This window comes from Microcaecilia unicolor, chromosome 1 (assembly GCF_901765095.1).
Source record: "Microcaecilia unicolor chromosome 1, aMicUni1.1, whole genome shotgun sequence".
NCBI classification, from domain to species: domain Eukaryota; kingdom Metazoa; phylum Chordata; class Amphibia; order Gymnophiona; family Siphonopidae; genus Microcaecilia; species Microcaecilia unicolor.
Window position 1 is genome coordinate 735,955,741 of NC_044031.1, and position 24,166 is coordinate 735,979,906.

General features: G+C 45.0%; 1 protein-coding gene across 1 annotated transcript in view; it reads left to right on the top strand.

Annotated features, from left to right (window-relative positions):
- The window catches only part of LOC115459872 (aminopeptidase Ey-like), a 327,255-nt gene that overhangs the window by 277,261 nt on the left and 25,828 nt on the right, over positions 1–24,166 (top strand). Inside the window, exons 11-15 of the mRNA XM_030189685.1 lie at positions 1,102–1,181; positions 4,881–5,008; positions 13,123–13,178; positions 14,148–14,295; positions 19,665–19,756. Coding sequence (XP_030045545.1) covers positions 1,102–1,181; positions 4,881–5,008; positions 13,123–13,178; positions 14,148–14,295; positions 19,665–19,756 — 504 coding nt within the window. The remainder of the gene's footprint in view (positions 1–1,101; positions 1,182–4,880; positions 5,009–13,122; positions 13,179–14,147; positions 14,296–19,664; positions 19,757–24,166) is intronic.

Genomic DNA, 24,166 nt, shown 5'->3' on the forward strand with positions numbered 1-24,166 from the left:
GGTTGTTAATGTCAGGGGTAGTTAGCATACATCATCCCCCAAATTCTATAAATGACCCTCAAAATTGCATATGCAAATTTGGGCACATGCCCAAGTTGTGCACACAATTTAATTGAATAAAGAGCCAATTAGTGCCAAAATTGGGCATTAATAATTATTGGTGTGTGCATCTTGTTAAGTGGTATTCTATAAAGATGTGCATGTAAATATTTTAGTGTGCATCTGAAAAGGGGGTGTGGCCACAGGAGGGGCATGGGCGGGTCAGGGGCATTCACTAAAGATATGCGCATTATTATGGAATTCGGGGGATCCGTCCCTACTTTAGGCCTGAAGATTTATACCAGATTTCAATTGGTGTTAATCCCAAACGTGGCAGTGTTAAGTTCTATTCTGCAGTGGCGTAGCTACGTGGGGCCACGGGGGCCTGGGCCCCTGTAGATTTGGCCCTGGACCCCCCTGTCGATGACCCTCTCGACCCCCCTTCCTGCCGCCAACCCTCCCCCACCGTTGTCGCCATCTGCTACCTTTGCTGGCGGGGGACCCCAACCCCCACCAGCTGAGGTCCTCTTCTTCCGGCGCAAGGCTTCGTTCTGTTTCTGTGACAGGACGTCAGACTCACAGAAACAGAACAAAGCCTTGCGCTGGAAGAAGAGGACCTCAGCTGGCGGGGGTTGGGGTCCCCGCCATCAAAGGTAGGCGACGGCGGGGAAGGGCTGGTGGCGGGAGGGTGGGTCGAGAGGGTCGTCGGCGGGGGGGGGGGGTCAATGTTGTTGGTGGCGGCGGCGCCAGGGGGGTTGTCGGCGCCGGGGGGAGAGCTAAAATGTGCCCCCTCACCTCGGGCTCTGGACCTCACTCCTGCTGAAGTCTGGCTACGCCCCTGCTATTCTGTAAACGGCACCCAGCTCAGATTGCCATTTATAGAATAGGGATCAGAGCTCATTTTCTTGGGCACCCAAATTTGGGCATCAATTACTGAATCCAGTCCGACGTGTTTAATGATTCATCAACAGAGATGGCAGTGTCAGACTCTACTAACGAATATTGCTGATAGTAAAATTGTTTTTATACTAACGTAATGAAAGAATTTTCTAACTTTTATAGTTATATATGGACCATTCCAATCTCATGGATGAAAAATGGAATTGAAGGACCTGATTATTACTGGCTGCAAAAAACTGAAGGTATCTGCTGCTTTTTAGTTGAAAACAAATATATAAAATGTCATTGTCATCTAGAGCGTTATCGCTGAAACACCTCACAGAACAGTGTCTACCCAGGGTCATGATGATGTGTACTTTTCTGATAGAGCATATACAGGGGTGGCGTATGGGCAAAACATGGGCAGAGTTTGCCAGTAGATACGTAGATTGTATAATATGTTAATCTAAGAGCATAAGAACATAAGTGCTGCCATACTGGGACAGACTGAAGATCCGTAAGAACATAAGAGTAGCCATACGGGGTCAGACCAATGGTCCATCTAGCCCAGTATCCTGTTTTCCAAACAGTGGCCAAGCCAGGTCACAAGTACCTGGCAGAAGGCCAACACTCCATACTACAAATCCCACGGCAAACAGTTGCTTCCCATGTCCCCTTTTCCTCCAGGAATTTGTCCAAACATTTTTTAAACCCAGATACGCTAACTGCTGTTACAGCATCCTCTGGCAAAGAGTTCCAGAGCTTAACTATTCATTGAATGAAAAAATATTTCCTCCTATTTGTTTTAAAAGTATTTCCATGTAACTTCCTCGAATGTCTCATCAAGCCCAGCATCCTGTTTTCAAGAGTGGCCAATCCAGGTTACAAGTACCTGGCAGGATCCCAATACATTTTATGCTGCTTATCCTAGAAATACCGTCAAATCCAATCGGCGTAAATCTACTCAACTTTTCTTAAATGCAAAACCAAAAAAAGTTGATTTTTAAATTTAAATTTTTTTTTATTATTAATTAATAATAGAAGATAGAACAGATCCTCATAAAGGAGGACTTAACCAATTAGGAAGGTTGGGGCAGTCTATGATTAAAACTGTCACTAAGAAGGGGCACACCTTGTGGGTGACAAGATATTAACCCCAGTGACTATATGAGACTTGCCCTAAACAATTCATCTGAAATTTTAAGGGGCTTTTGCCTGAAAATCTACTTTTTTTGGTTTTGTATCCTAGAAATAAGCAGTGGATTTTCCCAAGTCCTTCTTAATAATGGCTTATGGACTTTTCTTTTAGGAAGATATCCAAACCTTTTTTAAACCCTGCTAAGCTAACTGCTTTTACCACATTCTCTGGCAACGAATTCCAGAGTTTAATTACACATTGAGTGAAGAAATATTTTCTCTGATTTGTTTTAAATTTACGACTTTGTAGCTTCATTGCGGGCCCCCTAGTCCTAGTATTTTTGGAAGGAGTAAACAAGTGATTCATGTTTACCCGTTCTAATCCACTCATTATTTTATATACCACTATCATATCTCCTCTCAGCCATCTTTTCACCAAGCTGAAGAGCCCTAGGTGCTTCAACCTTTCTTTATAGGGAAGCTATCCCATCCCCTTTATCATTTTCATTGCCCTTCTCTGTACCTTTCCTAATTCCATTATATCTTTTTTGAGATGCAGTGACCAGAATTGCACACAGGCACCTTGGAGCAATACAAAGGCATTATAACATTCTCAGTTTTGTTTTCCATTCCTTTCTTAATATTTCCTAACATTTTATTTACTTTCTTCGTCGCCGATGCACACTGAGCAGAGGGTTTCAGCACCTCATCAACGATGACACCTAGATCCTTTGCCTGGTCAGTGACACCTAATGTGGAACTTTGCATCACGTAGCTGTAGTTCAGGTTCCTCTCTCCCACATACATCGCTTTGCGTATCTGATTATTCTAGACACAAACACTTACACCAGCTCAAGAGCAGGTGGGGCACTCCTTGCAGTTATGAGCTAAGGCTCTTGTTGCTACCTTATAGAATAGGTGGGGCACACCAAGCCAGTTGGGGTTTTCAGGATATCCTTATTGAATTCAATTCGGAGTGCCCCAGGGACTGGGTTGAAAACCTCAAGAATAGTGCCTAAGTGCAGTTATGTGTTTAACTGCCAATTACCCTTGTTTTGGTATTTAACTTCTATTTTAGTGCCAAATATTTCACACTCAGTTGTGAGAAATGATATAGAATTAGGGGAACAAAGGGCAATTCTATAATCTAGGGGCCAAATTTATATATATCCCTTTCTGAGACTAGTTACCAGTATTTTAATTGTGTTTGTTCCTTATTTATTGTCAAACTTTAATAAAGAGATTCGAACTGACAGATTCAAGGCATCTAAATACCTTTCTGAATACAAGCAACACAACTTTAACTGTAACTAATTAGAGGGAGTCTAAAGTTAGGCCAGGCATAGGGATTTCTAATTGGAGGACCCTGTGTTTGGGTCACAGTGCTTGAAATCAGCACTGAAAGCCTTCTTTTACTTTCCCACCCTGGTCCTGCTCTATTTTCAGATACCTACATTTAGGTACTCAAAGCTGGAACATTTTTAAAATAAAAGAAAAGTCTAGGCACATAGCTCTTAATCTAATATCACCTCAGCTACACTAGTTGTATCATTGATTGGTTATCTGTTTGTCTACTACAGATCTGTTGTCTATAAATGATTATGAACACTGTCATTCACACAGAGCCATCAGTGAAAAATATCAATATCATGATTTTCAAGAAACCCTTTCATTATTATTTAATTAGTACCATCTAATCACATGCTACACCAGTGAACTCAGGATGAGTGACATCCATTCATTCATCAAACCTTACCCAACCAACCCAAAAATTCCTACATAATCCCAATAATAAACATACTCTAACAAATTAGTCATGTCTGAAACTTTCTGTGAAAGGTATGATATGCCTTCTCTTGCCCCAGTTTTATTGGCAGCAAGTTTCACAATGCTGGTCCAAAATCTGCCAGTGCCCACAAACATGTGCACTGGAGCCTCACCTGATCAGAGATACATAACAATTGCTGAGGTGATCGAAGGATTCTTGATGAAACAATAAGGAACAACAAACTAACAAGATAACCTGGACCCTCATGATACAGCAATTCAGAAATTAAACACCCCATTTTGAACATAATCTGTTGTTCCACTCTGGGACATAGCCAGACACCTAATTTTGGGTGGGCCTGAGCCTAAAGTGGGTGGGCACAAGAACCACGCCCCCCCCCCCAGGTGACCGGGTGTCTCTCAACTCTTCCTTCCCGCCCCAGTAACGTTTAATCCCTTCATTTCTTCGCCGGCAGCAAGCAGCGTCTCACACACTGCTTGCTTCAGCTCAGAGTCTTCCCTCTGAGATGGTCCTGCCTATGCAGAAACAGGAAGTTGCATCAGAGGGAAGGCTCTAGGCCAGTGCAAGCAGCGGATATGAGTTCCCGCTTTCTGCTGGTGAAGAACTGAAGGGATTAAAATGTACGGAAGGGGTTGGGGTGGAGACACCTATGAGGGAGGGGAGGGAGAGATTCTGGGAGTCCCAGAGATGTGCCACTGCCTGAGTTCAAAGTGGGTGGGCCTATGCCTACCCAGGCCCACTAGTGGCTATGCCACTGGTTTACTGGCAAGCAATACAGTGCAGCGACCTCGAGTGGAGTCACATGATCTGAAATTCCACTGTTTCTTAACATACCTGCTGCAGTCATTTTAGCTGCTAGCTCTGCAACACAACATACAGCTTCTCTTACACAAAACCAGTAGTTCAGATTCAATTCATTGTTAAATCCACTAATTTTTTGAGCATCATCACCTTGGTTATTTTCTCAAGGACATTTCTTTTTGACTAAAAGCAAGGGGTTCAGTTTCTAACAAAATATCCTTCCTTTTCTCAATAGATGTCAATCTAACCTTTAGTACCAGTGAATGGCTCCTGCTCAACATTGATGTGAAAGGATATTACAGGGTTAACTATGACTTAGCAAACTGGCAACGACTTCTTACAGCATTGCAAAATAATCACACAGTAAGTTTCCATATATGTGTGTTACTGTTCTGACCTGGTTTTACAGCCTGCCTCACTGACATAGCACTCAACAATTACTGTGGATTCTTTTGGATTCGTATTAGGTAAATGAGACTTTTATTAGAGGTTCATTATTGTCTAAGATACACAATGATTAAGATATATACACAGTGATTAAGTTATATAACTGAAAAGAAACAATACCTATCTATGGTTAAAAAGAAACAATCATTACATCACTGGTCACTACATCAAAGCAAAGCTAGGAGTTGCTAGACCAGGAAAAGAAGCAATAATAAACTATAAATACATCACTGGTCCTTACATCACCCAAGCTTTTTACATCAGCTGAGAGAAGCCCCTTTTTCATCGAAGCCAGAGTCTTGTGACCAGGAGCAGACTTTCTATGTGATGCATCCATCCATAGATGAGCTTCCGACTTCACTAGTCAGAACTCCTCTTTTTATTAGGCTTAGAAGTCATTTTCAGAGTTGAGGAAAATTACAGAATGCTTGAGACGTGGGAATGTGGTCACTTGTTTCTCAGTCCAGGTGGCCAGTCTGAACTCGAAACAGGCTCCACCTCTCCCTTCACATACCAAATGAATTAGAGCTGTGTCTTATCTTCTTCCACATTCCAAACCATTTTCACACAAACAGAATTACTTCTAATCAAAAATACAGACCCCAAGTGCACTGTTGGTGGGAATGTTTGGGCAATTCAGGGAACCCTCACTAGCCTCAAGGGCTGGTGGGGCTCCTCTTCTGAGGAGCACCCTCATTTTTCCTCTCTCCTTAAACCTGAACCCACCCTTTGCACCACCTATCTGGCCAAACTCAAAATTTCTGCATCACAGTGCATAGTCATATGTCCTTGATCATGGGACCGATCACGGCCATCAGAAGGGGCAAGCAAGGTGCTTTACTACTCAGGGTGCTAATGATCTCTTCAGGTGGTAGGATGTGAGTACTCCATAGTGCTGCTGTGACATAGGAGCACTTCAGGGCCTTTATTTAGCCCTTATTAGACAGCTATTTCACTGGAGGAAGACTCTAGTCAGCATAAAGCACTGGTTGGCCAGGCAACAGACCTTTATAAATAAACAAATTCTGCAAACAAGGCCTGAACCCAAGTAAAACCAAGCTTCTGTTGGTCCCTAACACAAGCGGGCACATACCTGACATCAAACTCTCTTTGGAAAATACAACCCTCCCCCCCTCAAATCACAAGTCAGGAACCTTAGAATACAGTTAGATTCAACACTTACTCTGATCCCCCAAATCCAAGCAACTTTCAAGAGCTGCTTCTATCATTTGCGACAACTACGCTGCCCTCTCTCCTTACATTGAGAAGGTAAATCTTATCCCATTTGTGCATGCCATGATAACATCAAGAGAAGGTTGTAAGCGACGTGACCATATCATACCATTTTTACAAAAACTTCACTGGCTACCAGTACAATACAGGGCTAAATTTAAAACTCTATGTCTGGTCTTCAAGGCCTTCAAGGCCTTAAAGGAAATGACCCAGAGTACTTGAAGAACAGGATCACCCTCTACATGCCTCCAAGGACACTAAGGTCCTCCCACGGAGTATCCCTAACCACATCCTCTCCAAAGGAGCCTTCTCTGGAGTAGCCCCCACACTTTGGAATGCTCTCCCTGAAAGACTCCACTTTAACACAAGATTATCTCTACTTCAGGAAGCAGGTGAAAGCTTGGCTCTTTAATTAGGCCTTAATGGAAGAAGTAACCACATATAAACACACACACACGTTTATCCACTCCTACCTTTCTGTCCTCATGTGCAACTTTCTTAAATTATTCTCCTTATCCTTTGACTCCTGTTACTCTATCTTACCTATCTATGGGGCCCTTTTACCGAGTGGCAGTAAACCCAACATGGGCTTAGCGCACACTCTTCCAGGACTATCGCAGGCCCAACGTGGTCACCGGTGACATTCCTGCCCCAAGTGTGTGCCATTTCCGGGGGGAAAGAGAAAACTCCTGGAAATGGCTTGCGTGGCGGTAACCTGGCGGTAATCGAGTATTGCCGCTCATTGCCTGGTTACCAATAGGTTAGTGTCTATTGTATCCCTTCAAAAAGGATTGTCCACTCCCAGCTGTTTGGTTAGAGGGTGGGATATAAGTACTTAGGAAGGGTGAGTATAAGTTTTTGTTACATAAGTGAATTTGCAAAATTCTTCAGTGTGCTTGCTATGGACAAATCAATGTAAACTGCAGAAAATTAAAATGTGTCTGATCTGCAAACAGTCCGCAACATTCTATAAAATGTCAGCAAAATGTCTGTAGCATTCTACGTTAGGTTGACAGCTAATTTCTCTTTTCTCTTTTTTTTTTTATCAGTAATGTTGGATATAAAATATATGTCCAGGAATAAAATTCTAAATTTTCGTACTGATTATGTGAAGGATAATTCTACAATCCAGGCCTGCATATTTACTCACAACCTACATGCGTAGAAGATTAGAATACTCAACGAACAAAAGGCTGAAAATGTCTAAACTGGGCACAAAACTAATTCACAAACTCTTTTACTATTAAGGAGGGAAAAGCCTCAGACGTCACTTAACTCATATTGGCGCATCCAACAGTGTTACAGGTGGCTCTTTAGCGACCTATTTAATCATTGGCCAAAAACCTCCTGTATTATCATCTGTGTTAATTCCCACTTACAGTCCCGTTTTTCCCATGTGCCAGGGCCCTTTTTACCGCAGTGGGTAAAAAGTCCCCAGACACACATGGCCATGTGGCGGGGAGCCCTTACTGCCACTCACGCTAAGGTGGCGATAAGGGCTCCCACGCTAACCTGGCGGTAACTGGGCAGCATGCGGCGATACCTAATTACTGCCAGGTTACCACCATGCAAACCATTTCTGGGGGGTTTCTTTTTCCCCCGGAAATGGTGCACGCTCAGGGTGGGACTACCGCCGGTGGCCATGTTGATAAGCCTATATATATATATATATATATATATATATATATATATATATATATATATATATAAAGGGAATTAACACAGATGATATTACAGGAGTTTTTTGTCCAATGATTAAATAGGTGCTAAAGAGCCACCCATAACATGTACACTGTTGGATGTGCCAAAATAAGTTAAGCGATGTTGGAGGCTTTTTCCTCCTTAATAGTATATATATATAGGCTTTTTGTGATCAATCACCCAATTTTAAAAACTCAATCAAAACCAATTACTGTTGAGCAATATTGATTCTGAGCAATCGGAGTGACACTTATCTTGGTAGAAAATCCCGACAGGCACCTTCAGAGGATTATTCTGTTCAGATCATTTCTAGTGTCAGTTTTCTATCCTGCAGTCCAGGATTTTCTGCCAAGTTAAGTGTCACTCCATTTGCTCAATATCAATATTGTTCAACAGTAATTGGTTTTGATTGAGTTTTTAAAATTGGGTGATTGATCACAAAAAGAGTTGAAAGTGGAGGAGTAGCCTAGTGGTTAGTGCAGCGGACTCTGATCCTGGGGAACTGGGTTCAATTCCCACTGCAGCTCCTTGTGACTGTGGTCAAGTCACTTAACCCTCCATTGTCCCAGGTACAAATAAGTACCTGTGTATACTATGTAATCCACTTTGAATGCAGTTGGAAAAAAACACAGCAAGGCGGTATATAAGTCCCATTCCATTCCATCCATTCATATCAAACATATAAATTGCGAGTGACCGTACTCACCCACAAATGTGCAGTAGAGACTTTCCTCTCTGTCCCGCCCCCGCGTCAATACATGATGACGAGGGTGGGACAGAGAGGGAAACTGCGCGAAGGGGAGGGAGGGAACCGCCGAGGTCGCTACCGCTTCCCCCCCCCGAGGTCGCCGCCGCCACCCCCCCCCCCCTCCATCCGGCCCGGACCCGGGCCCTCTCTCTGCTATTGAACTTACAGCGCCGAAAACGCAGCAGGCAGATCAGCTGAGCTCCCATCAGCCTTCCTTCCCTGCTTGTGTCCCGCCCTCGTCGACGTTACGTCACACGAGGGCGGGACACAGGCAGAGAAGGAAGGCCGACGGGAGTTCAGCTGATCTGCCCGCTGTGGTTTCGGCGCAGTAAGTTCAGTGGTGAACAGAGGGCCTGGCCCGGGTGGAGGGGTGGCGGCGGTGACCCTGGGGGGGAGGGGCAGCGGCGACCCTGGGGGGGGAGGGCAGGAGAAATGCTGGACATGGGAGGTATCAGAAGGAGGCGAGCCTTGGAGCTTGGAGGGAGGGGGGCCTTGGAGCTGGGAGGGGGAGGGACAGAAGGCCCTTGTAGCTGGGAGGGAGGGACAGAGGGCCTTGCAGCTGGCAGGGAAGGAGGGAGAATGCTGGACATGGGAGGTCAAAAGGAGGGGGGCCTTGGAGTTGGGAGGGAGGGACAGAAGGGGGCCTTCGAACTGGCTGGAAGGGAGGGACGGAGGGGGGCCCTTGGAGCTGGGAGGGAATGGGGTCTTGGAACTGGGAGGGAGGGCAGGGGGCCTTGGAGCTGGGGGGAGGGACGGAGGGGGGCCTTCGAGCTGGCAGGGAAGGAGGGAGGGCAGGGGGCCTTGCAGCAGCGAGGTGGGGGGAGGGGGCCTTGGAAAACCCCCATACCAATACTCGCCCATTTTAACGGGCTTAACGGCTAGTATATTAATATAAGTGGTAATTAATACAGATGATATTACAGGAGGTTTTTGGTCAATGATTAAATAGGTCGCTAAAGAGTCACCTGTTGGGTGTGCCAAAATGAGTTAAGTGACATGAGGCTTTTTTTCTCCTCCATAGTAAAAGAGTTTGTGAATTGATGATTAGAATACTAACATTTACACATATATACTACTACTACTCAACATTTCTAAAGCGCTACCAAACTTACGCAGCGCTGTACAGTCAAACATGAAGAGAGAGACAGTCCCTGCTCAAAAGAGCTTACAATCTAAAGGACATAACAACAGAGACAATCAAATTAGGACAGCATAGTACATCTGATTATACAAGAGTTCATAGGGACAGACTAATAGATCTAAACAGCTAAAGACAATTAAGGTATGCAAATGCATAATACAGACAGATTGGTAGTGGTATTGAATAGAGGAGTAATGGTAAGGTTAAGTGCCAAAAGCAGAGTTAAAAAGATGGACTTTGAGCAAGGATTTGAAGATGGGTAGGGATGGGGCCTGACGTATCAGTTCAGGAAGTCTATTCCAGGCAAAGGGTGAAGCGAGGCAGAAAGGGCGGAGTCTGGAGTTAGTGGAGGTGGAGAAGGGAGCAGAAAGGAGGGATTTGTCCAGTGAGCGGAGGTTCCGGGTGGGAATTTAGGGGGAGATGAGGGTGGAGAGGTAAGGAGGGGCAGCAGAGTGTGCACCTTCCCATACAAATGCTAGTACACAACCTAAGCGTTATTCTGCACATACCTGCTTAACCGAATAGCACATATTGACAAGAGGGTGTACAGAGGGGTGAAGTATGAGCAGGGATCCCACATACACATATTCCCAAATTCTATAAACGGCGCTCAAAATTGTGCATGCAAATTGGGTGTGTAACCAGTTTCCACCCACAATTTAATTGAATTACAAGCCAATTACTGCCAATAATTGGGTGCTAACAATCAATTATTGGGGCTAATTGGCACCAATTTGAATTTACACGTGCATCTTCCTAGTTGGTATTCTATAAAGATGCGTGTTTAAATTCTTATATGTGGATTTGAAAGGGGGTGTGGCAATGGTAGGGGCATGGACGGGCCAGGGTTTTCCTAGAATTTCCATGTAGCGTTATGTAATATGACCGAGCCATGCCTAATTTAGATGCAAGGATTTCCACCAGATTTCAGTTGGTGTAAATCCTCATGCCCAAAACTGAGCATGGATCCCGGCACTAAACGCTATTCTATAAACGGCGCTCAACTTGGATTGTCATTTATAGAATAGTATTTAGCGTTTATTTTTTTTTTTTTGCGCCCAGATTTGGATGCCATCTGCAAAATCTAGCCTATAATTTACAGAATACTGCAAGTTACGTGTGTCCCTGTTGCATTTCGGCATTGACACATCAGCTCTATGGTTGGAGTAAGTGCAGGTGCCTCGATGTTGGGCATGCCAATTTCGGGCTATGCTAGTATTCTATTAAGGAACCTCAGCACCTAAATTTCATTATAGAATAGGATCCTCCCAAACAGCCAGTTACAGAATTGCCTGGTAAGAACCTATTTACTTAAGCACTATAAGGTTTTTCAGTTATGATAGATTAATGGCCAAATTTTACATGCAATAACTGCAAGACCTCGGCATAACTTTTGGGGGTATTCCAAACATTTTGCCATTCAGTTATCACAGAGATATCACGGAATCTAGAGAATGTCTTACCCTACATTTCCCAAATTGTAAGAAAGTAACCTACAAAACAATCCATACTGCTAACTTTTCATATCAAGGCACTAAAATTTGGAACTCCTTACCTAAAACCATCAAATGCACCGATGACTATTTGTTATTCTGAAGTCTATTGAAAACTCACTTCTTCAGTCTAGCCTTAAAGGGAATAAGCACTCTTCTCAAATAAACTTGTGGCATTAATTTTTACCTCATCCCATCTCCCACTACTCCTGTCTATCCCAGCTAATCCTAGCCCTTTAACTTTTTCCTCCATATTTCAATTATCTACCTTAAATCATATCTAATTACATCTGTTCCTAACTCAAGTTTTATTGGTCTAACATTTTATGATGTGTTTTACTTTCTTTTAATATATTTTGAACATGTTCATGCTTTTCTAATTGTTATGTAAGCCACATTGAACCTGAGTTCTACTCAGGCTAATGCGGGATATAAATGCCATAAATTAATAAATAACTGTATTGCATTAACTGCTCTATGCGATCTGCTTCATTAACAATTAACACATGGTAAAAGCCTTGTGCCACATTAACAGTTAATACTTAGTAATGCCATCTGCCCCATTAACATGTAGTATCTACCTGTTCATTAATTGGATGGTGAATTGCCTGTTTAATGCACATCTTATTATTATTATTAGCATTTGTATAGCGCTACCAGACGCACGCAGTGCTGAACACCTGACACAGAGAGACAGTCCCTTCTCAAAAGAGCTTACAGTCTAAATAATACAAACAGACAAGACAGTTACGGGTGAGGGAACTAATGGGTGAGAAGGAAGGAAGGGACAAGGGGAGGGCAATTGAGTAGTGGCTAGGAGCTAAAAAGCAGCAGTGAAAAAAGGTGGGTTTTCAGCATAGATTTCAAAACAGGTAGAGATGGGGCTAGACGTACAGGCTCAGGAAGTTTATTCCAGGCATAAGGTGCCGCGAGAGAAAAGGAATGAAGTCTGGAGTTAGCAGTAGAGGAGAAGGAGGATGACAAGAGAGATTTGTCCAGCAAGCGGAGGTCATGGGAAGGAATGTAAGGACAGATGAGAGTGGAGAGGTAATGGGCTGCAGAATGGATGCATTTAAAGGTCAATAAGAGAAGTTTGAACTGTATACATAGTAACATAGTAGATGACGGCAGAATAAGACCTGCACGGTCCATCCAGTCTGCCCAACAAGATAACTCATATTTGCTGCTTTTTGTGTATACCCTACTTTGATTTGTACTTGTCCTCTTCAGGGCACAGACCGTATAAGTCTGCCCAGCACTATCCCCGCCTCCCAACCACCAGCCCCTCCTCCCAACCACCGGCTCTGAGCCAGTGAAGTGACTTGAGGAGTGGGCTAGTGTGGGTATAACGATTTTGGCGGAAAATAAGCCATGCTGCAGAATTTTGGACAGACTGGAGAGGAGAGAGATGACTGAGCGGAAGACCAATAAGAAGTAAATTGCAAGCGAGAGGTGACAAGGATGTGGATAAGGGTTTTGGAAGCGTATTCAGAAAGGAAGGGGCGAATTTTGCAAATGTTGTAGATATTGATATTAACCGTTTAGGGCACCCATACTAACCATTAGTTAAACTAAATAGGCTCCTAGGATTGTAAAGAGACACTCTAAAACACAAATTAAATAAAATAAACAATTTCTCTTTCTTTTGTGTCCCAAATCTTTCATTTTGTCTGTCTTCTACTAATTTTATTTTGTGCTTGTGTGTGGCTTTTAGGTCATTCCAGTAATTAATCGAGCTCAGATAATTGATGATTCCTTCAACTTAGCAAGGTAAGTGTTTCCTCTTAATATTTATGTCCAGTACAGACACAAAATGTTCTTTTTATATTGTTTCCTATATAGAACTCAACTGCTTGACCTGTAACTTTAGGAGGAACCACAAAAAAATGGCGGAAGATGAACCAAAACAGACCAGAAAAACCATAAGGAGTAAGAGCACCAGAAAAGTTTAATAGGACCCTACACGGTCCGTGTTTCGGTCAACAGGCCTTCCTCAGGGGTCTGAAGTGATGATCTAGTCCGATGTCCAGTCAAGCTAGCTAACGCAAGTCAGAAAAGCCTGATCCTAAATGATGGCTCCTCCTTAAGGATTGACTCCTTTCCCTCCAGAAAAGCACTGCAGAATTTTAAACAATGCTTCTAACTAATCAAGAGAAGATCATTTCACAGTTTGACGCCTCATATCTACAAGCATCATAAACAAAGAAATCAGGCTTTTCTGACTTGCGTTAGCTAGCTTAACTGAGACATCGGACTAGATCATCACTTCAGACCCCTGAGGAAGGCCTGTTGGCCGAAACACGGACCGTGTAGAGTCCTATTAAACTTTTCTGGTGCTCTTACTCCTTATGGTTTTTCTGGTCTGTTTTGGTTCATCTTCTGCCATTTTTTGTGGTTTGTGTTTGATTTTACGGGAGATTTGGACTTTCTTTTTGTTTGTTTGGCAATTTTTGTCCTACTTTAGGAGGAACCCCAGTCTCTGTCCTTCAGTTGGAACACTGAGGGACAGGGGACTTTGATCTGCAGTGTCTGGTCCATGCATATCTCTTCCAGACAAAGGCACCATGTTTTCATTGGAAACCTTAGGCCAAGGTAATGCCACTCACTTCTTTCTAGTTTTGCCATCCAGCCTTGGTTTTTCTGCTGATCTCTCTGGCACGGGATCCACTTGCATTTATTGTTGCTCCTAGGTATCTAAAGTATTGAGCACTCTGAAGTAATACATCAAATTTATTTTAGGGCTAAGTATATAAATACAACAACTGCTCTGGACACCACCAAATTTCTCTATAATGAAACAGAATACATGCCCTGGCAGGCTGCCCTTGGAAGTTTGAGTTACTTCCGACTGATGTTTGACCGCAGCGAAGTTTATGGACCAATGAAGGTAGGATTTCTCATCTTTTTATGATTTTTATGGTAATGATGAGTGAAATTGTTATACCTATTTGACATTGCCAAAAAAAAAAGCTTGCTATACTCTTGTTGTGTTTGAGTAGAGACATTATCGGGGTAATTCTCTAACCTATGTGCTCACATTTACACATCTGTTCCAGGGGCGTAGCCAGACTTTGGCAGGAGGGGAGTCCAGAGCCTGAGGTGAGGGGGCACATTTTAGACGCCCTCCCCGGCACCGCCGACCCCCCTGCCATTGCCGACCCCGCCGCCGCAAACTTTGCCCCCCCCTGCCGCCAACACTCTCGACCCCCCTCCCGCTGCCAACCACCGTCACCTACCTTTGCTGGTGGGGGACCCCAACCCCTGCCAGCCGAGGTCCTCTTCTTCCCGCAAAAGGTTTCCTTCTGTTTCTGACGTCCTGCACGTGCAGGGCATCAGAAACAAAAGGAAGCCTTTTCGGGAAGAAGAGGACCTCGGCTGGTGGGGGTTGGGGGTCCCCCACCAGCAACGGCAGGCGACAGTGACGGTGGGAGGGGGGTCGAGAGGGTCATCGGCAGGGGGGCCCAGGGCCAAATCTATGGGGACCCAGGCCCCCCCGGGCCCCACGTAGCTACGCCACTGATCTATTCTGGGTAGAATGTTTAGAATAATGGCATGTACCCACTAATGTAAATGCAAAATGTCTGCCTAAATGCTATTCTGCAAATACCCAGTTAACTTACATAATGCGCATTTGCAAGAAAGGTGTACACAAGGTTGGAGCATGGGCAGGATGTAGGTGAGGCTACAGGAGAATTCTATATATAGCAGGGCCACCGACAGACAGAGCTGGACCCCGGTCAGGGCCGCTGTGGCTGCTACCCCCCCAACTTGGGCCGCAGCTGCCACCACCCCCCCCCCCCCACCACTCGGGCCCCAGCCACCGCTCCCTCCATTCAGGTCACTGCCACCCCCTTACCTTCCTGCATCTGCTCTTCCTTCAGCCTGTCACTATCCTGCTCCTGTGTGCTCAGTTTCACTTAAAGGAACGTGAGGACTTCAGGACTCAAGAAGACAGCAGCATGGATCAGTAAACTCGCTGGAGACTGGCGCTGAAGAGGCCTTCGGCTGGCGGGGGGTTGGGGACCCCCGCCAGCAAAACCTGGGGCCAGGACTAAATCTTTGGGTGCCTATGCCCCCAAGGCTCCACCTAGCTATGCCCCTGCTTTACAGAATAGGCTCCTACCATTCATCCCCAGGGTGCCTAAACAGAGGTGCTCAGTTATAGAATTGCCCCTATATATACCACCTTGTTAACTGTTTACAGGAACCCTGGGAATAAGACTGAAAATTCTGCAATTCACAAGATTCTTACATTTTCTGGCATTTTGAGGTAAATTCAAGAAAGGTTGCCTAATGTTGGTGCTAGACATTTGGATGCCAAGCTTCAATTCTATAACAGAAGTTCTGCATGGAGCTGTCATTATAGAATACTACCGTGAGTCCTCATTGACGTGCCTAACTCTAGGTGTGAGTGCTAAGGCTGGTGTAATTCATGAACATATCAGAGATTCTCAGTCCATGGACCCTATCAATGACCCTATTTCGAATGTCTTGGCAGAGTTAACTGCAGAACACCCCTATTGTCTTATCCCACACCCTTTACTATCAGAGTTATAGTTCTCCCCTCACTATCCCTTGTGCCATGTCTTTCGTCTGTTGCATTATTTTCCACCTCTGTCTTTCTTTCCTCCTATTTTAGATTGTAAACCACCACGACAGCCTCCATAGGGCAGAGTAGTAAATAATAAATAAACTTGGAAACTTGTTTGCACTCAGCTCTTGCAGTTAGGCGCATAATTGCATGTATTCAAGAACAGTGTTTTCCAAGTTACATAGAGGGGCATAATCGAACGCAAACGTCTATCTCCATGGGCGTTTATCTCCGAGAACGGGTCCGTGAAGGAGCGGACCAAACCTTATTTTCGAAAAAATGGACGTTTTTGAGTTGGGCGTTTCTTTTTTTTTAGCGATAATGGAAACTAAAAATGCCCAGCTCAAAAACGTCCTAATCTGAGTCATTTGGTCGTGGGAGGGGCCAGGATTCATAGTACACTGGCCCCCCTGATATGCCAGGACACCAACTGGGCACCCTAGGGGGCATTTTTTAAAAATAGAAACAAATATTAAATTACCTCCCAGGTGCATAGCTCCCTTCCCTTGGGTGCTGAGCCCCCCAAAACCCACTCCCCACAACTCTACACCATTACCATAGCACTTACTGGTGAAGGGGGGCACCTACATGTGGGTACAGTGGGTTTTTTTGGGGGGGGGGGTTAGAGGGCTCCTATTTTCCACCACAAGTGTAACAGGTAGGGGGGAATGGGCCTGGGTCTGCCTGCCTGAAATGCACTGCACCCATTAAAAACTGCTCCAGGGTCTTGCATAGTGCAGTCAGGGAGCTGGGTATCAATTTGAGGCTGGCATACAGGCTGGCAAAAAAGGTTTTGGTTTTTATTTTTTTAGTGTGGGAGGGGCTTGGTCACCACTGAGGGACTATGGGGAGGTCATCCCCCATTCCCTCCAGTGGTCATCTGGTCAGTTGGGGCACTATTTTGGGACTTGTTCGTTAAAAAAAGGGTCCAAAAAATGTGACCCAAAATCCCGGTCAAAACGCCTTTTTTTTCCGATTATCAGCTAAAGATGCCCATCTCTCCTCGGCTGATAACCACGCCCCAGTCCTGCCTCCAACACGCCCCCGACATGCCCCCGTCAACTTTATTCGTTTCTGCGATGGAGTGCAGTTTGAAACACCCAAAATTGGCTTTCGATTATACCGATTTGGGCGCCTTTGCGAGAAAAACGTCTATCTCCCGATTTGGGTCGCAATATAGGCGTTTTTCTCTTTCGAAAATAAGCAGGATAGTAACATAGTAGATGATGGCAGAAAAAGACCTGCACAGTCCATCCAGTCTGCCCAAGAAATGTGCCACTTTTTTGTGTATACCTTACCTTGATTTGTACTTGTCTTTTTCAGGGCACAGACCGTACAAGTCTGCCCAGCACTATCCCCACCTCCCACCATTGGCTCTGGCACAGACTGTATAAGTGTGCCCGGCACTATCCCCGCCTTCCAACCAGCAGCCCCGCCTCCCACTACCGGCTCTGTTATCCAATCTCGGCTTAGCTCCTGAGGATCCATTTCTTCTGAACAGGATTCCTTTATGTTTATCCCATGCATGTTTGAATTCCGTTACCGTTTTCATCTCCACCACCTCCCGCGGGAGGGCATTCCAAGCATCCACCACTCTCTCCGTGAAAAAATACTTCCTGACATTTTTCTTGAGTCTGCCCTCCTTCTATCTCATTTCATGTCCTCTCGTTCTACCACCTTCGTATCTCCGGAAAAGGTTCGTTTGCGGATTAATACCTTTCAAATATTTTATTTATTTATTTATTTTATTGCTTTTGTATCCCACATTTTCCCACCTATTTGCGGGCTCAGTGTGGCTTACAATACATTGTAACGATGGAAGTACAATAAGTTATTACATGATTATGTGGTTTACAATACATTGTAACGATGGAAGTACAATAAGTTATTACATGATTATGGTTACATTATGAGGAGTTGAGTTGAAACAATGTCCAGGTATCGATAAGGGGGAAAGGATAATAGTGAAGAGAAAAAGGCTGGGTGTGTTAGAATTATGGGGATAGGTGTAATAGGAGAATGTGTTAATGCATTGCCAACAGTGTGTGTGGTCTTCATGTGCTTTGATCCTTTTGATAGATTTTTTCAAAGAGATGAGTCTTTAGTAGTTTACGGAAGTTGGTTAGTTCATAGGTCGTTCTTAGGTTTCATGGTAGTTTGTTCCAGAATTGCGTGCTCATATAGGAAAAGGTTGATGCGTGCATCACTTTGTATTTTATGCCTTTGCAAGTTGGGAAGTGGAGGTTAAGGAAAGTTCTGGACGATCTTTTGGCATTTCTGGGTGGTAGGTCTATTAAGTCGGACATGTAGGCTGGGGCTTCACCATTAATGATTTTGTGGACTAGTGTGCATACTTTGAAAGTCTGTATCATATCACCCCTGTTTCTCCTTTCCTCCAGGGTATACATGTTCAGGTCAGCAAGTCTATCCTCATACGTCTTGTAACGCAAATCCCATACCATTCTCGTAGCTTTTCTTTGCACCGCTTCGATTCTTTTTACATCCTTAGCAAGATACGGCCTCCAAAACTGAACACAATACTCCAGATGGGGCCTCACCAATGACTTATACAGGGGCATCAACACTTCCTTTCTTCTGCTGGTCACACCTCTCTCTATACAGCCTAACAATCTTCTAGCTACAGCCACTGGCTTGTCACACTGTTTCGTTGCCTTCAAATCCTCAGATACTATCACGCCAAGATCCCTCTCCCCATCCGTACCTATCAGACTCTCCCCGCCTAACACATACGTCTCCCATGGATTTCTACTCCCTAAGTGCATCACTTTGCATTTCTTCACATTGAATTTTAATTGCCAAACCTTAGACCATTCTTCTAGCTTCTTCAGATCCTTTTTCATGTTTTCCACTCCCTCCGGGGTGTCCACTCTGTTACAAATCTTAGTATCATCCGCAAATAGGCAAACTTTACCTTCTAACCCTTCGGCAAGGTCACTCACAAATATATTGAACAGAATCGGCCCCAGCACCGATCCTTGAGGCACTCCACTAGTCACCTTTCCCTCCTCCGAGCGAACTCCATTCACCACCACCCTCTGGCGTCTGTCCGTCAACCAGTTCCTAATCCAGTTCACCACTTTGGGTCCTATCTGCAGCCCATCCAGTTTATTTAAAAGCCTTCTGTGGGGAACCGTGTCAAAAGCTTCAGTCCTGGAGTACCCCTTGCCGGTCAGTTTTTCAGTATATCCGCAATGAATATGCATGAACTTGTATGCAGATGTCTTTCATGCATATTCATTGTGATCCTGAAAACCTGACTGGCAAGAGGTACTCCAGGACCGAACTTGGAAACACTGTTCTAGAACATGCATGCACAAGTTCTGGGCCCGCCCCTGAGCTGCCCATGCCCCTCCACAGTCCACACTCCCGTGCAGTTGTACGCCGTAGATTTTGTCTGCACATGTTATACAATACCGACTACGGTCAGTTGAATGCTTAACTGCTAATTGATGCCAATTAAAACTAGGCAGTGCCAATTATTGCTAGTTACCATCAGTTGTCAGCTTAGTACTATACTGTTACATGCAGCTGACTGTATTCTATAACTCGCGCAGGCAATATTACTGACTAACCCCTGGATTCTATATATGGTGCTAAAAATTTCATTGGAAACCTTTTTTTTTCTGTTTTTCTCTTTTGCACAGAGGTACATTAAACAACAAGTTTGCCCCTTGTTTCTGTATTTTAAAAAACTGACAAATAACTGGGAAAATCGCCACGATGGATTGATGGAGCAGTAAGTTTCCAGGATAAAATGCTTTTTGTTTCACTTCTCATTGCCATGTAATAATCTGATTGGTTAGTTTTGTTGTTACAGTTTGCTAAGCTGTTTTTAAAAAATATAAATATAAAGGCGGTGTACAAACATAAAACTCTAAGGTGTCCTTTTCCTAAGCACTTGCTAACCACTGTTCCCTTTGAGTGGGAGTCCTCCAGCTATAGTCCTGCCAGCAGGGGGTGCTGTTTCACCATCACATTTTCAATAGTGTGGGACAGGCAAGCTCTGCAGGACTCCAGGAAACCTGCTTGTCCTTAGTAATTGAAAACAAAATGTTGAAGCACCACCCCCTACTGGTAGCAATGAAGCTGGAGGACTCCCGCTCAGCTTAGAGGGAACCAGTGGTTCTAACATGGGACTTTCCCATGTGATAATCCCAGATTTAGCTAAGACATGTCCAGGCTCTGGCATTGAATTTCCAGGTTTACAGAGCTGGTGATACCATAGTCAGTTAAATGTGATATTCAGCACATTACCGCACAAAGATAGGACTAACGTTTATGCAGTGACCTTGACCAGTTAAGTGCTGAATATCTGCACTTAACCAGGCAAGTGCTAACTCCGCCCCCAGAACACCCCCCAAATAGCCACTTTTGAGTTGGGTGCTAACCAGACATTTTCAATGGCACTAACTGGTTAAGTGCTACTGAATTTGACCAGTTAGCTCTGAAGATGCAATTTAACCAACTAGGCACCATTTCTAGAGGCACCATTTCTAGCTTTGAATATCGACCCCCATATTTCTTGTTTATTTCTTGCAGGTTGTGAACTAATGTTCCCAGTAGCAAACGGAACCACTGTTCCCTCTAAGCTGAGCGGGAGTCTTCCAGCTGCATTGCTGCCAGGGTGGGGGTGGTGCTTCAATATTGCAGTGCCGTAGCGAGGGCGGCTGACACCCGGGGCGGGTCGCCGCTGCGCACCCCCCCACGGCGCGTGCACCCTCCCCCGGAGCGCATTTTTACCACTGGCGTAAGATAGGGGACGGGTGGGAGGGCCACTCCGCCCTGAGTGCACGTCGCTGGGAGCTGCGTCGGCTCCGCTGGTTCCCTGCTCTCTCTGCCCCGGAACAGGAAGTAACCTGTTCCGGGGCAGAGAGAGCAGGGAACCAGCGGAGCCGACACCCCCCCCCAGCGGCGTGCACCCAGGGCGGACCGCCCCCCCGCCTTCCTACCCCACTGCAATATTGTGTTTTCAATTGCTAGGTTACCCCCCTCCCCCAGCAAAATTTAGTCACGCTAATCAGATGCATTTGTCACACAGGGTAAAGTGCTGCTTTTCAGTGCATCAGATTTCAGAAAATTTATTTAATAGCCTAACACCCTTTTCAGTGAGCTTTCAGAGGCCAAAACCTCCTGCCTCAGGTCAGTATAATGCTGTTACGGTATCCTGGCCTGACCTAAGGAAGGAAGTATTGGTCTCTGAAACTTCATTAACACAGGTACCATATTACTTTATCCTAAATTAAAAATAAAATTATTTTCTTTACCTTTCTTGTATGACCATTTACTTTTTCTCATTGTGTCGCTCCCAGTCTCTAGATTCTGCTTTCCTTCGTTTTCACTTAACTCTTCTGACACGGTTTCCTGGCCATTTCTCATTTTTCTCTCCTTTTTCTTTGCTTTCTTCAATATTTTTCTGCCTCTCTCTCTCTCTGTCCTGATTTAATTCATTCTTACTATCCATTCTTTAATTTCCTTCATCTACTTATGGCTTTTCATCTTTTTCTCACCCTTGTTCTCCCCATGCCCCTTCCTCTTATTCTCCAGTCTTTCACTACTCTCCTTTTCCATCCAGCAGCTCTCTTCTTTCTCTCCTCATCCTTCCAGTCTCCCCTCTCTCGCCCCATCCTTCCAGTAGTCTCCCCTCTTTCTTTCTGCATCCTTCCGTCCAGTGTCACCTCTTTCTCCCTACCCTTCCATCCAGCGTCTTCCCTCTTTCTCTCCCTATCCTTCCATCCATCTACCCTCTCTCCTGATCCTTCCATCTGTCTCTCTCTCCTTCTTTCTAACCAGTGTCTCTGTATCACTCTACCATTTTCTGTTCAGTGTCCCTTCTCTCTCCACATCCTTCCAGTCTCTCCCCTTTCTCTCTGCATCCTTCCAGTCTCTCCCCATCCTTCCATCCAGAGTCTCTCTCCCCATCATCCGTTTTCCCTCTTTCTCTCCCCATCCTTCCATCTGTTTTCCCTCTTTCTCTGCCATCCTTCCATGTTTTCCCTCATTCTCTGCCATCCTTCCATCTGTATTCCCTCTTTTCTCCCCATCCTTCCATGTTTTCCCTCTTTCTCTGCCATCCTTCCATGTTTTCCCTCATTCTCTGCCATCCTTCCATCTGTTTTCCCTCTTTCTCTGCCATCCTTCCATCTGTTTTCCCTCTTTTCTCCCCATCCTTCCATGTTTTCCCTCTTTCTCCCCATCCTTCCATGTTTTCCCTCTTTCTCTGCCATCCTTCCATGTTTTCCCTCATTCTCTGCCATCCTTCCACCCTCTTTTTCTCCCCATCCTTCCATCTGTTTTCCCTCTTTTTCTCCCCATTCTTCCATGTTTTCCCTCTTTTCTTCGACGAGGCCCGCCCTGCATGCCAGTGCCCGCCCCAGCTCCCATTGCCGGCCACTGCTGCTTTTCCTGTTGAGCAGCAGGGCCTGCGCTCAAAAAGAAGAAGCGCTAACGGCGCTAAGGAAGATGAAAAATGTTAAAAAAAAAAAAAGCGCGGCACCGGCAGGCACTGTCTAGGCAGCCTTGAGGCATTGGCTGCTGGCTCGCAGGCTCCTCCCCTCTCTACGTCACTGCAGTGACGTAGGAGATGGGAGGAGCCTGCGAGCCAGCAGCCAATGCCTCAAGGCTGCCTAGACAGTGCCTGCCAGTGCCGCGCTTTTTTTTTTTTTTTTAAACATTTTTCGTCTTCCTTAGCGCCATTAGCGCTTCTTCTTTTTGTAGCGCCGGCCCTGCTGCTCAACAGGAAAAGCAGCAGTGGCCGGCAATGGGTGCTGGGGCGGGCGCTGGGCGGGCCTGGGCCGAAATTGGGTGGGCCTGGGCCCAGCCAGGCCCACCCGTAGCTACGCCCCTGGGTTGCAGTAGTCAAGGCGAGAGGTAATGAGAGAGTGGATGAGAGTTCGGGTGGTGTGCTCAGAGAGGAAGGGGCGAATTTTGCTAATGTTGTAGAGGAAGAAGCGACAGGTCTTGGCTATCTGCTGGATATGTGCAGAGAAGGAGAGGGAGGAGTCGAAGATGACACCAAGGTTGCGGGCAGATAAGACGGGGATGATGAGGGTGTTATCAACTGAGATAGAGAGTGAAGGGAGAGGAGAAGTGGGTTTGGGTGGGAAAACAATAAGTTCAGTCTTGGCCATGTTCAGTTTCAGGTGGCTGTTGGACATCCAGGCAGCAATGTCGGATAAGCAGGCCGATACTTTGGTATTACTTTTGTTTACTTATCATATGCTGTTGCAAATGACAGCACATTCCTACAATCAACTAGTCTAAAATAGATCTAATTAGCTAGTTAAGCTCCTGGTTTACCTCAGTTGTCAAATCTTTGGTTTAAATTCACTATAGAATCAAAAAATGTGGAGCTGTAGACTGACATAGCAAAGCTAGGGTTGTGGAAGTCATGAAAACAGAAAAAAAGAGAAGAAAGATGTAGTGACATATTTTAGGCTGTGTCTGTGATTCTCTGTGTCTTGCATTTTCAGACACATCACTGTTTATTTATCACCTGCTGTATGAGGATACTTTAACTTTGTACCGTGTTGTCTCGGATCTTGCAACTTATTGGCTTCCTTGAATTTCCTGGAAGCCAATAAGTTGCAAGATCCGAGACAACATGGTTTTACCAAAGGGAAATCGTGCCAAACAAATCTCATTGAATTCTTTGACTGGGTGACTGGAGAATTGAATCATGGACTTGCTATAGACGTAGTCTACTTAGATTTCAGCAAAGCTTTTGACACGGTTCCCCACAGGAGGCTCTTAAATAAACTGGACAGGCTGAAGATAGGACCTGAAGTGGTGAACTGGATTAGGAACTGGCTGATGGACAGACGCCAGAGGGTGGTGGTTAATGGAATTTGCTCGGATGAGGGAAAGGTGAGTAGTGGAGTGCCACAGGGATCGGTGCTGGGGCCGATTCTGTTCAATATATTTGTGAGTGACATTTCTGAAGGGTTAGAAGGTAAAGTTTGCCTTTTTGCAGATGATACTAAGATTTGTAACAGAGTGGACACCCGGGAGGGAGTGGAAAACATGAAAAAGGATCTGCGGAAGCTAGAAGAATGGTCTAAGGTTTGGCAATTAAAATTCAATGTGAAGAAATGCAAAGTGATGCACTTAGGGAGTAGAAATCCACGGGAGACGTTTGTGTTAGGCGGTG